Genomic DNA, 13,898 nt, shown 5'->3' with positions numbered 1-13,898 from the left:
TGGTAGCACAGTGGTTAGTACTGCAGCTTCACAGTGCCAGGGACTTGGGTTTGATTCCCAACTTGGTCACTGTCTGAGTAGAGTTTGCACGCAACTAGGCGAATTTTCACAGTAACTTCATTGCAGTGTTAATGTAAGCATTACTTGTGACTAATAAATAAAGTTTAAAAAATATTTTACTTCAAATGGCCTGGTGAAATCAATATGTAACCTCGCCCATTGTCAGCTTGACCATTCCCATGGAAACAAATTTGCCAGTGGTGATAAACCCTGCGGAGCTTCGCAACAAACCATCTTTTCTATTTTAAATCCTGCGGATGCTGGAATCTGAAAAATACAAACAGGAAATGGTGGAAAACTTTAACAGGTCTGACAGCATCTGTGGAGAGAAAATCGAGCCAACATTTCGAATCAGGATAACCTTTCATCAGAGTGACGAAGGGACAAAGGTTCATCCAGACAAGAAACGTTGGCTCTATTCTCTGTCCTCAGATGCTGTCAGACTTGCTGAGATTTTACAGCATTTTCAGTTGTTGCAGCTTTCTATTTCCTTGTCTATGCCCAGCCATCACACATAAGTCTTGGCTAGAGTCTTCATTCTACTTTGACCTGGATGAGAGTTGTGCAGTTCCTGTAACAGGAGTCATCTCCCCTAGGATGTGACAAACACTCTAGCCTCCCTGATAACACCTACCCTCCAAACGCTAGAGTCATAGAGGTTTACAGCATGGAAACAGAACCTTTGGCTCAACTTGTTCATGTTGCCTTTTTTTTAAACCACTAAGCTAATCCCAATTGCCCAAGTTTGGCCCACATCCCTCTGTACCCATCATACCCATGTAACTATCAAATGATTTTTAAAGGACAAAATTGTACCCGCCTCTACTACTACTTCTGGCAGCTTGTTCCAGACACTCACCACCCTCTGTGTATCTCTCCCCTCAAACCTATGCCCCTCAGTTTTAGACTCCCCTACCTTTGGGAAAAGATATTGACTATCTCGCTGATCTGTGGCCCTTCATTATTTTTGACCTCTATAAGGTCACCCCTCAGTCTCCTACGCTCCAGAGAAAAGGTTTCAGTCCATCCAACCTCTCCAAAAAACTCAATCCATCAAGTCCCGGTAACATCCCAGTAAATCTTCTCTGCACTCTTTCTATAATATGGGTGAGATCTTAAATGAATATTTCTCATCAATATTTACTGTTGAGAAAAGCATGGATATTAGGAAACTTGGGGAAATAAATGGTGATATTGTGAGGAGTGTACATGTTACAGAGAAACGGGTGCTGGAAGTCTTAAAGCACATCAAGATAGATAAATCCCTGGGACCTGATGAAGTGTATCCCAGGACATTGTGGGAGCCTAGGGAGGAGATTGGGGATCCCCTAGGTCATTGGTGAGTTGCCTTAAAATTGGAGAGTGGCAAATGTTGTGTCTTTGTTTAAAAAGGGCCGCAGGGAAAAGCCTGGGAACGACATACAGTAAAAAGTCTGACAACACCAGGTTTTAGTCCAACCTATTTATTTGATAATATACTCGCAAGCTTTCGGGTTAGCCCCTTCGTCAGGTGAATGGTGAGTTCTGGCTGGCCTGCATTCACCTGACGAAGGGGCTAACCCGAAAGCTTGCGAGTATATTATCAAATAAATAGGTTGGACTAAAACCTGGTGTTGTCAGACTTTTTACTGTGTTTACGCCAGTCCAACGCCGGCATACCCACATCATAACGACATACAGGCCAGTGAGACTCACATCTGTGGTGGGTAAATTGTTGGAAGGTACTTTGAGAGACAGGATCTACATTTAGAGACACAAGTACTGATTAGGCACAGACAGCACAGATTTGTGAGTGGAAAATCATGTCTCTCAAATTTGATTGAGCTTTTTGAAGGGGTAACCAAGAAGGTAAATGAGGGCAGTGCAGTTGATGTTGTCGATGGGGACTTTAGCATGGGAAGTTATTGCATAAGGTTAAATCTCATGGTATCCAGGGTGAGGTATCTAAATGGATACAAAATTGGCTTCTTGACAGAAGCCAGAGGGTGGTTGTAGAGGGTTGTTTTTCAAACTGGAGGCCTGTGACCAGCGGTGTGCCTCAGGGATCAGTGCTGGTCCACTGTTATTTGTCATTTATATTAATGATTTGGATGAGAATATAGGAGGCATGGTTTAGTAAGTTTGCAGATGACACAAAGATTGGTGGCATAGTAGAGAGTGAAGGAAGTTATCTCCAATTGCAACAGGATGTTGATCAATTGGGCCAGTGGGCTGACAAATGGCAGATGGAGTTTAATTTAGACAAATGTGAGGTGATGCATTTTGGTAGATTAAACCAGGGCAGGACTTACTCAGTTAATGGTAGGGTGTTGGGGAGAGTTAGGGAGGATGGAAATGCATTGAAGAGAGTGCAGATGATGTTCACAAGAATGGTGCAAGGGATGATTTGTTGGAGATGTTGAAAATCCTGAGGGGGCTGGACAGAGTGAATAGGGAGAAACTGTTCCAACTTGTAAAAGGATCATGAAAGAGAGGGTACAGAAGTGATTTACAAAAAAATACCAAATGTGATGTGAGAACTGTTTTTTCACATGAGTGATTTGAGTCTTGAATGCAGTGTCTGGAATTGTGGTGGAGGTAGTTTCACATGAGGCAATCAAGAGGGCGTTCGATGATAAATTGAAAAGAAACAATGTACAGGGTTTCGGGGAAAGTCATAGGAATGACACAAAGTAATGTTGCTCATTTGGAGATTCAGTGCAGTCATGGTGAGCCAAATGGCCTCCTGCTGTACCATAATGACTCTGTGATTCTGCAATACAGGATGATCTTAAGCTGAGCTGCTGCAGACTTGGCTTTGTACATTGAGACATTAATACCCCTCATTGAGGTCTATTGAGTAGGACACTCAGTGGGTGCCCAGTGAATATAACAGCTGTTTTATCAGTTGGTCCATGAGCTCCATGCTGCAGTGGCAAGGCAAGAGAGGATGAAACTGCTGGAGTCTCCTTCAGTTCTCAAACTCCTCAGGTCAGCAGGGAGATGTAAGATGCCTTTAAAATGAGGAAATAAAGCTGCTTCTACATCTGGAGGTGGCATTGGGCAGCATGATGGCACAGTGGTTATTAATGCTACCTCCCAGTGCCAGGAACCTGGGTTCGATTCCTGGCTTGGATCAATCTCTGAAAAGTCTGCATGTTCTTCCAGTGTCTTCACGCGTTTCCTCCCACAGTCCGAAAGACGCGCTGGTTAGGGGCATTGGCTCGCTAAATTCTCCCTCAGTGCACCTAAGCAGTTGGTGGGGTGTGGCAACGAGGGGATTTACACAGTAACTTCATTGCAATACAGCTTATTTGTGACAGTAATAAATTAAACTTTGTTCTCAGCATGCTCCTGATCTGCAGTGTTTTTCAGCCCTTCTAACAGTCCCATTTAGCTGTGATTTGCTTTTCCTGGGCAGGAGCCCTTCAGCATATAAGATAGGAGCAGGAGGAGGCCATTTGGCCCTTCGAGCCTGCTCTGCCATTTATTACAATCACGGCTGATCATCCAACTCAGTTCATTCCTACTTTTTCCCCATAACCTTTGATCCCATTCACCCCACGTGCTATATCCAGCCACCTCTTGAACACATTCAATGTTTTTGCATCAACTGTGGTAATGAATTCCACAGGCTCGCCATATCTCTGTCCCAAATGGTCTAACCCTGAATCCTCAGACTGTGACCCCTGGTTCTGGACTCCCCCCACCATTGGGAACATTCTCCCTGCATCTACCCTGTCTAGACCTGTTGGAATTTTATGTGTTTAGGAGATCCTCCCACCACCCTGTCTGAACTCCAGCGGAATCCTAACCTAGTCAATCTCTCCTCGTACGTCAATCCCACCATTCCCAGAATCAGCCTGGTAAACCTTCGCTGCACTCCCTCGAGAGCAAGAAAATCCTTCCTCAGAAAAGGAGACCAAAACTGCACACAATACTCTCAATGTAATTGAAAAAGAAACACATCCTTGCTCCTGTTTTCGAAACCTCTCGCAATGAAGGCCAACGTACCATTTGCCTTCTTTACCGCCTGCTGGAGCTGCATGCTTACCTTCAGTGACTGGCGCGCAAGGACACCCAGATCCCTCTGCACACACCCCTCTCCCAATTTACAGCCAATCAGAGAGTAGAATATAGAACATAGAACAGTACAGCACAGTACAGGCCCTTCAGCCCTCAATGTTGTGCCAAGCAATGTCCAATCCCAAGATCAGGCTATCCCCTCCCTATCATTCTGGTGTGCTCCATGTGCCTATCCAATAACCGCTTGAAAGTTCCTAAAGTGTCTGACTCCACTATCACAGCATATGGTCCATTCCACACCCCAACCACTCTGAGAAAAGAATCTACTTCAGACATCCCTCCTATGTCAGAGTAATCTGCCGCCTTGTTTCTGCTTCCAAAGTGGATAACCTCACATTTATCCAAATTACACTGCATCTGCCATTGATTTGTCCATTCACTCAAACTGTCCAGATCATTCTGAAGGATCTCTGCATCCGCATCCCAATTCACCCTTCCACCCAACTTGGTATCATCGGCAAACTTTGAGATGTTAGATTTTGTTCCCTCATCCAAATCATTGATATATATATTGTGAATAGCTGGGGTCCCAGCATCGATCCCTGTGGCACCCCACTAGTTACTGCCTGCCAATTTGAAAAGCACCCATTAATTCCTACTCTAGAAAGCAGCAACAACATCACACAGAGTCCAGCCCACTCTCCCCTACCCAGCAGTGGCCATCCTTCGCACCGCGCCCCCCTAACCCAGGTAGACCCTCCCCCACCCCAGGTTCATAGCACCCCCCCGCCCCCCCTTGGAAGCAGCCCCCACCCTCAGCAGACCTACACCCTCTGACACCCTCCCCCACAGTTCATCCCAATCGCTGCCCTCCCTCCAGCCCAGACTGATACCAATGCAGAATGGCAGCGGGACACCCCCCCCCAACCAATCACCCGAGGCCTCACCCACAATAGACTCTGCCCCCTTGGCATTGCCCAATGCCTGATGGGCAGTGCCAAGGAACCACTGGGTATGGGCACTTTGCCACTTGGGCAGTGCCAGGGTACCCACGGCCAGGGGACACCATCCCCTGCCACCCTCAGTGTACCCGAACAGGCGCCAGTGTGGCAGCTCGAGGATTTTCACAGTCACTTCATTGCAATGTTGATGTAAGCCTACTTATGACACTAATAAACAAACTTGAAGTTAAGTTCTGTTCTTCTGCTTTTGAATCTAACTTTTTCAGAGTAACTATTGGTGAAACCCTGGAGGAACCACCCAAAGTTAATTTTTTAAATCTCATTTTTGGATGGTTCCTCCCTGAAGTGCAATTGTCATTGGAAATTAGTTCTTTTCAGCAATTTCCCTGCAAACTTTGAGCTGAAAGTTCTAAGAGAGATTCCCCACTGCATCTTTGGGATGCCATCCTAATACAATGCTGGGGTTACAGCCCATTGAGCGATGGTAGGAATACCGAAGGACAAATTTACTACTATGCTAATCGCAGCCTGACTCGCAGACTCCTAATGCCCCAGTGCATGAATCCTGAGTTTTACATTTTGAGGATATTTCTGTTCTTTATTTTCCACAGCCATAGCTTCTGAGGCAAAAGTAATGGACATTACTTCCAAGTTTTCACAAGGTACCAGTCAGACTCCAGGTAAGAAATCTTTCCCAATAAACTGCTCAGATTTAACAAGTGACAAATTATATTTTCTACTGTGCAGTATTCCCAGTCCCTGAAGGATCTCTTTCCACACTTTGCCTTATCTCAAACTGACTTTGAAAATATTGATGTCTACACTGATTATTTTCATATGAATGTAATTGGTAAGCTGGCAGGTGTGTATTAGCCTCACAACTTGTCCTTGAGAACAACATTAAAAATACTCAGAGTAATGGATAAATTTCCCCCTCTCCCTCATGAAAAGCCACAAAGAGTCCTGGAAAATTCAACCTCAAGGGCAATTCATTAGAGTGAAATCTCAAAGAAGAATTAGAGCACAGGAACAGGTCCTTTGGCCCTCCAAGCCTGCACCAGCCATGCTGCCCGACTGAACTAAAACCCCCGAAAAGAACAAAGAAAATTCACTCTTCTGAGTGAAAATGATAGGTTCTGTTGTGAATTGCTCCACCAATCACAGCCTGCCAGTCTCACACACTTGCTGCTGGGACAATCTGTGATTACAGGAGCAGCAAGAAGTGTGAAGGTGTGTGGTGGCAGTGAGTGAGACCTGGGCAGTGATGAGGGTCATTGCCAGAGCAGAGTGGGGTAGTTGGAACATGAGACAGGCCTGTGGGAAGTGAGACCAGGCCAGAGGTGAGGCACAGTGGGTGCGGGTTTGGTGAGCTTGGCTGGGTACTTTTACAAAGGAGTAGAAGGGGTCTTCAGGCGATGAGAGAGGAGCTCGGGGTGAGTGCAATGAGAGAAGGGCACTCAGAGAGGTACGTGCCAAAATATATAGCACAATTTTCTGGTCCCACCTTCCTCAAGAGCAGAAATTTCAGCTTGAGGTCCTTTCAATGATTTGTCAAATTGTCCGACCCACGCATGAAGATTTGCACGATGAATGGGACTGGAAAATTTATCCCATGAACTGGAAGCAAGACAGGAGGCAGTGGCACAGTTGTATTGTCAGTAGGCCAGCAATACAGAGACAAAGGCAACACTTTGGGAAGCCGGGTTCAAATCCCACTCTGGCAAATGGTGAAACTTGAATGAAAATATGAAATTCAAAGTCTGCTCATACCTATGAAATTATTGGCCATGGTTGCAATATGACTCCTTGATGATTGAGTTCCTTTTTAACCTTTGACAGCGATGGATATGATATTCTCTGGTGAGTATTTGGTTTACTGACACAACACCTAGAAGCAATGGAATATGGTAGTTATGTTTGAGCTGATTGATCTCCTCGGTGAGCTGTGGGAATTCTTGCCAAAAGTCTGTCCTGTGTCGGATCGTAAGATTTCCACTTTTTTCAGAATTCCCAGTTGCAGACATGCATTCCTTCTGATTGGAGAGATATCAAATATTAGGGACTCCTTACTTTCATAATGAATTGTCTTGAATATTAGGCTCAAGACATGAAAACTTTTTCTACTAATTAGGGCCTGCCTCTGACCTGCTTTGGAATTGATGTGTCCAACTCTGACCCTAGGCTTGGCTTGTGACAATAATAAAACAGAAAATGCTGGAAAAAGTCACCAAATACGGCAGCATCTGTGGAGTGGGAAACAGGGTTAAATATCTGGAAAATTCTGGCCATTTATACCAGCAGGATTCTCTGGTCCCGCTGCAGTGAACGGAGATTTGACTGAGCGCCAAATTCTCTGTCCTCGTTGCCAGTACCTATGACTTCCTCAGAGCTAAAGAGAGGGAGAAAGGTGATGGATGCTGCCAGACCTCGATTTTTCCACGACTGAAATGTTTCAATTTCAGATTTCCACATCTGGAGTATTTTGATTTTATAAATATATGGATTTACAGATAAATCAATCGCTTTTGAATAAACTCTCCATCTTCAAGCAGTGTCTTCCTGGTTTCAAAAGCAGAAAACAAACGTGCCTTCTTTTCTTTACTTTCCACAGTGACATCATCTAAGGTAACAGCAGCCAGTGTAACTCTTCAAACAAATCTTCCACAAAGTACTGCAACTACTCCAGGTAAGAAACCCTACCTGGGAAACCTCTCAAACATAACAAGTAATGATCCCAGAATGATAATACCCAATGCTCAGATTTTCTCTCTGTTCCCTGTATGATCTCTCCCCACTCACAGCAGCTCATATTCTCCCAAATAAATTCTAAGTGTTGAATTCGCATAAAAACTAGAATCAATCCCACTTTTTTTTAGTGGGACTTTCGAAAAGAATCTCCCACAGTCTGTGCACTGCAGAGTGCACTAGAATCTCACTAAAAAACTATGGGCAGAGCCTATTCGCATTAGAGCCTATTGTTCGCTGGAGCGGGCGGAGTGAAGGAGCACTGAGTAAGGTAAGCGATTACCTTTTAAAACCTTTAAAATCATTTAAAATCATTTTCGTGGGCTTTTTTGCGTTTACTGCTTTAAGAGTACAAAGGGAGTGGCTCGCAGGGATTTGTGGGTAAGGAGTTTTTCAAACAGCTCTAGGTTTAAAAGGAGGCCTGCTGTAGACAGTGGGCAGCAGGGTGAGCTGTTAGGGCTTAGGATCAAAGGGCTTTGGAGAAAAGGGCCAGGTAAGTTTGACTCGAAAACGGTGTTTAGTATTACTAAAGGGGAATAATGGAGGGGCATGTGATGTGCTGTTTCTGTATGATGTGGGAGCTGGTGGACCCCAGGGTCCTTCCCAGTGACCATGTCTGCAGTAAGTGCAGGTTGCTGGAGGAGCTCCAGCTCAAGGTAGATGAGCTGGCCTCTGAGCTTCAGATACTGAGGCTCATCAGGGGGAGGGAGGGTGACATTGATAATGGGGTGCAAGAAACATCCACCCCCCCTAGACTGGCTAACTCTAAGGGTCAGGAACAGGAGGGGGCTGCTGAGAGGAGGGAGGAGGGTGGGGAGAGGAGGGAGGAGGGTGGGGAGAGGAGGGAGGAGGGTGGGGAGAGGAGGGAGGAGGGTGGGGAGAGGAGGGAGGAGGGTGGGGAGAGGAGGGAGGAGGGTGGGGAGAGGAGGGAGGAGGGTGGGGAGAGGAGGGAGGAGGGTGGGGAGAGGAGGGAGGAGGGTGGGGAGAGGAGGGAGGAGGGTGGGGAGAGGAGGGAGGAGGGTGGGGAGAGGAGGGAGGAGGGTGGGGAGAGGAGGGAGGAGGGTGGGGAGAGGAGGGAGGAGGGTGGGGAGAGGAGGGAGGAGGGTGGGGAGAGGAGGGAGGAGGGTGGGGAGAGGAGGGAGGAGGGTGGGGAGAGGAGGGAGGAGGGTGGGGAGAGGAGGGAGGAGGGTGGGGACCAAATGCCTCAGCCTCTCAATCTGCAGAACAGGTTTGAGGTTCTTGCTTCCAGTGTGGACAAGAACGAGGGCTGTGAGGTTGGTGAGCAAACTGCACACAGTACAGTGATGCAGACACAGGACATAGACAAAGAGAAGGTGAAAAGGAACGTAGTAGTAATTGGGGATAGTGGGGTTAAGGGTATTGACACTGTCCTTTGTCACAATGACAAAGAGCACAGAAGGGTGTGTTGTCTGCCTGGTGCTCGGGTCCAGGATGTCACATCTGGGCTGCAGAGGAACCTGGAGTGGGAGGGTGAGAATCCGGTCGTTGTGATACATGTGGGTGCCAACGACGTAGGCAAAATAGGAACGGAGGATCTGGAGAGGGAGTATGAAAAGCTGGGAATGGAATTAAAAAGTAGAACTGACAAGGTGGTTATCTCTGGACTACTGCCTGAACCGAGTGCAGACGGGCGCAGGGTTGATAAGATTAAGGAAGTGAATGGGTGGCTCAGGGATTGGTGTGGGAGGAATGGGTTTGAATTTATGGGGCATTGGCACCAGTATTGGGGGAGGTGGGACCTGTTCAGGTGGGATGGGGTTGGTCTGAACCGTGCTGGGACCAGAGTCCTGGCAAGAGAAGTGATTGCAGAGCCTCTGGCTCTGATCTTCAGGTCGTCGTTGGTCTCTGGTATAGTACCAGATGATTGGAGGTTAGCGAATGTTGTCCCATTGAATTCTATCAAGGTAGATAAGTCGCCGGGACCAGATGGGATGTACCCCAGGATACTGTGGGAGGCGAGGGAAGAGATTGCAGAACCCCTGGCGATGATCTTTGCGTCGTCAATGGAGACGGGAGAGGTTCCAGAGGATTGGAGGATTGCGGATGTAGTTCCTATTTTTAAGAAAGGGAACAGAGATAGCCCGGGAAATTACCGACCGGTGAGTCTGACCTCAGTGGTTGGTAAGCTGATGGAGAGGCTTCTGAGGGACAAGATTTACGAACATTTGGAGAGGTTTGACATGATCAGGAATAGTCAGCATGGATTTGTCAAGGGCAGGTCGTGCCTTACAAGCCTAGTTGAGTTCTTCGATAATGTGACTGAACACATTGACGAAGGAAGTGCCGTGGACGTAGTGTACATGGACTTCAGCAAGGCGTTTGATAAGGTCCCCCATGCAAGACTTCTTGAGAAGGTGAGAGGGCATGGGATCCAAGGGCCTTTGGCCTTGTGGATCCAGAACTGGCTTGCCTGCAGAAGGCAGAGAGTGGTTGTGGATGGGGCTTTTTCTGAATGGAGGTCAGTCACCAGCGGAGTGCCTCAAGGATCTGTTCTGGGACCCTTGTTGTTTGTCATTTTCATAAATGACCTGGATGAGGAAGTGGAGGGATGGGTAAGTAAGTTCGCTGATGACACGAAGGTCGGTGGTGTTGTGGATGATCTGGAAGGATGGCAAAAGTTGCAGCGGGACATAGATAGGATGCAGGACTGGGCGGAGAAGTGGCAGATGGACTTCAACGCGGATAAATGTGTTGTCGTCCATTTTGGCAGAACCAACGGGATGAACGAGTACACTATTAAGGGCAGAAGTCTGAGTAGTGTTGAGGAGCAGAAGGATCTTGGGGTCCGGGTCCACAGGACTCTTAAATCGGCCTCGCAGGTGGAGGAGGTGGTCAAGAAGGCGTATGGTGTACTGGCCTTCATTAATCGAGGGATTGAGTTTAGGAGTCGGGAGGTAATGCTGGAACTTTATAAGACCCTTGTCAGGCCTCATTTGGAGTATTGTGCGCAGTTCTGGTCGCCTCACTATAGGAAAGATGTAGAAGCTATTGAAAGGGTGCAGAGGAGATTTACAAGGATGTTGCCTGGACTGGGAGGCATGCCTTATGAAGTTAGGTTGAGGGAGCTGGGACTCTTTTCCCTGGAGAGACGAAGGTTGAGAGGCGACCTGATAGAAGTTTACAAAATGTTGAGAGGGATAGATAGGGTGGACTCTCAGAGGCTATTTCCCCGTTTTGAAATGGTCGCTACGAGAGGACACAGATTTAAGGTGCGGGGAGGGAGGTTCAGAAGTGATGTTAGGGGTAAGTTTTTCACTCAGAGGGTGGTGAGTGAATGGAATCGGCTGCCGTCAGTGGTGGTGGAGGCGAACTCGCTGGGGTCTTTTAAAAGACTTCTGGATGAGTATATGGGGTTTAATGAGATTGAGGGTTATAGATAGGTCTGTAGGTTGGTAGGTGATGTGGTCGGCGCAACTTGTGGGCCGAAGGGCCTGTTTGTGCTGTAGTGTTCTATGTTCTATGTTCTATGTTCTAAGGGGAACAGAGACTTCCCCGGGAATTATAGACCGGTGAGTCTCACTTCTGTTGTGGGCAAGGTTTTGGAAAAAATTATTAGGGATAGGATTTATAGTTATTTGGAGAGTAATGAGTTGATTGGAGATAGTCAGCATGGTTTTGTGGCGGGTAGGTCGTGCCTTACTAACCTTATTGAGTTTTTTGAGAAAGTGACCAAAGAGGTGGATGGGGGTAAGGCAGTGGACGTGGTGTATATGGATTTTAGTAAGGCGTTTGATAAGGTTCACCATGGTAGGCTTCTGCACAAAATGCAGATGTATGGGATTGGGGGTGATCTAAGGAACTGGATTAGGAATTGGCTAGCGGATAGGAGACAGAGGGTAGTGGTTGACAGTAAATATTCATCATGGAGTTCGGTTACAAGTGGTGTGCCTCAGGGATCTGTGTTGGGGCCACTGCTGTTTGTGATTTTTATTAATGATCTGGATGAGGGTATAGTTGGGTGGATCAGTAAATTTGCTGATGACACCAAAGTCGGAGGTGTGGTAGATTGTGAGGAAGGGTGTCATAGTTTGCAGGAAGACTTAGACAGGTTGCAGAGCTGGGCCGAGAGGTGGCGGATGGAGTTTAATGCAGAGAAATGTGAGGTAATTCACTTTGGTAGGAATAACAGATGTGTTGAGTATAGGGCTAACGGGAAGACTTTGAATAGTGTGGATGAACAGAGGGATCTAGGTGTATGTGTACATAGATCCCTGAAAGTTGGGAATCAAGTAGATAAGGTTGTTAAGAAGGCATACAGTGTCTTGGCGTTTATTGGTAGGGGGATTGAATTTAGGAGTCGTAGCGTTATGTTGCAACTGTACACAACTCTGGTGCGGCCGCATTTGGAGTATTGTGTGCAGTTCTGGTCCCCACATTACAGGAAGGATGTGGAGGCTTTGGAGAGGGTGCAGAGGAGGTTTACCAGGATGTTGCCTGGTATGGAGGGGAGATCCTATGAGGAGAGGCTGAGGGATTTGGGGTTGTTTTCGCTGGAAAGAAGGCGGCTAAGAGGGGATCTTATTGAAACATATAAGATGATTAGAGGTTTAGATAGGGTGGATAGTGATAGCCTTTTTCCTCTGATGGAAAAATCTATCACGAGGGGGCATGGCTTTAAACTAAGGGGGGGTGGTTATAGGACAGATGTCAGGGGTAGGTTCTTTACCCAGAGGGTGGTGAGGGATTGGAATGCCCTGCCTGCTGCAGTTGTAAATGCGCCTAGTTTGGGGGCGTTTAAGAGGTCTGTGGACAGGTTTATGGACGAAAAGGGATTGGTTTAGGTTAGTGGGTCATTGTTGTTGTTTTTTTTTAACTGGTCGGCGCAACATCGTGGGCTGAAGGGCCTGTTCTGCGCTGTAATGTTCTATGTTCTAATGTTCTATGTTCTAAATCATGTAAATAGGACTGTAGGTAGGGCTTTAAACTAATTAGTGCGGGGGGAGGGTGCGAGGGTAGGTGAAATTACAGGGTCTAAAGTAAAGGAGAGGGTACAGGTAAGGGAAGAGGCCAAGGATGTCCCAATAATAAAGGGAGTAGGGGACATGAGTATGGGTGGTAGCGTTCCTGCAAATAGGGTCCAGGTGAAGGCTGGGATGAAGACACTTTATCTGAATGCACGAAGCATTCGGAATGAAGTGAATGAGCTGGTGGCTCAGATCAGCACAAATGGATATGATCTGGTGGCCATTACAGAGACGTGGCTGCAAGGTGACAGGGACTGGGAGCTGAATGTCCAGGGGTATCAAGTGTTTAGGAAGGATAGGCAGGAGGGAAAAGGGGGGGGGTAGCTCTGCTGATTAAGGATAGCATCAGGGTGGTAGCAAGGGATGATATAGGAACCAAAGAGCAGAATGTGGAATCGTTGCGGGTGGAGATTAGGAACAGCAAAGGGAGGAAGACGCTGGTGGGTGTCGTCTATAGGCCCCCAAATAATGATCTGGAGGTGGGGCGGGCTATTAACGCGCAAATAAATGCAGCGTGCAGGAATGGGACGGCGATAATTATGGGGGATTTCAATCTACATATTGATTGGTCGACCCATGTTGGACGCGGTGGGCTTGAGGAAGAGTTCTTGGAATGCTGCCGGGATAGTTTCCTTGAACAGTGTGTGTTGGAGCCGACGAGGGAGCGAGCTATCTTGGATCTGGCGTTATGTAATGAGGCGGGTAGAATTAGGGACCTTGTGGTGAAGGATCCTCTTGGGAAGAGTGATCATTGTACGGTGGAGTTTCTGATGCAGATGGAGGAGGAGAAAGTGGGTTCCCAGGCCTGTGTCCTTTGTTTGAACAGAGGGGAGTACGGTAGGATGAGAGAGGAATTGGCGAATGTTGATTGGGGGAGCACATTGGGAGGTAGGTCTGCTGAGGAGCAGTGGAGGATCTTTAAGGAGATCTTTCTTGGTGCTCAGCAGAAATTTATTCCGATGGTTAAAAAGGATCGTAGGAGGCGAGATAATCAGCCGTGGATAACAAAGGAGGTAAAGGAGAGTATTACATTAAAAGCTGATGCGTTTAGAGTGGCTAAGAGTAGTGGGCGAGAAGAGGATTGGGAGAGGTTTAAATATCAACAAAGAATGACGAAGAAGTTGATAAAGAAAGGAAGGAT

General features: G+C 47.0%; 1 protein-coding gene across 1 annotated transcript in view; it reads left to right on the top strand.

The window, feature by feature from the left end:
• The window catches only part of LOC145348472 (zinc metalloproteinase-disintegrin-like protein H4 subunit A), a 564,739-nt gene that overhangs the window by 444,641 nt on the left and 106,200 nt on the right, over window positions 1–13,898 (top strand). Inside the window, exons 18-19 of the mRNA XM_080196661.1 lie at window positions 5,639–5,707; window positions 6,867–6,887. Of these exons, the coding sequence (XP_080052787.1) occupies window positions 5,639–5,707; window positions 6,867–6,887 (90 nt within the window). The remainder of the gene's footprint in view (window positions 1–5,638; window positions 5,708–6,866; window positions 6,888–13,898) is intronic.

The sequence above is a fragment of the Carcharhinus amblyrhynchos genome, chromosome 1 (genome assembly GCF_965287045.1).
Source record: "Carcharhinus amblyrhynchos chromosome 1, sCarAmb.v2.hapA, whole genome shotgun sequence".
NCBI lineage: Eukaryota > Metazoa > Chordata > Chondrichthyes > Carcharhiniformes > Carcharhinidae > Carcharhinus > Carcharhinus amblyrhynchos.
This window is presented reverse-complemented; position numbering and strand designations above follow the sequence as displayed.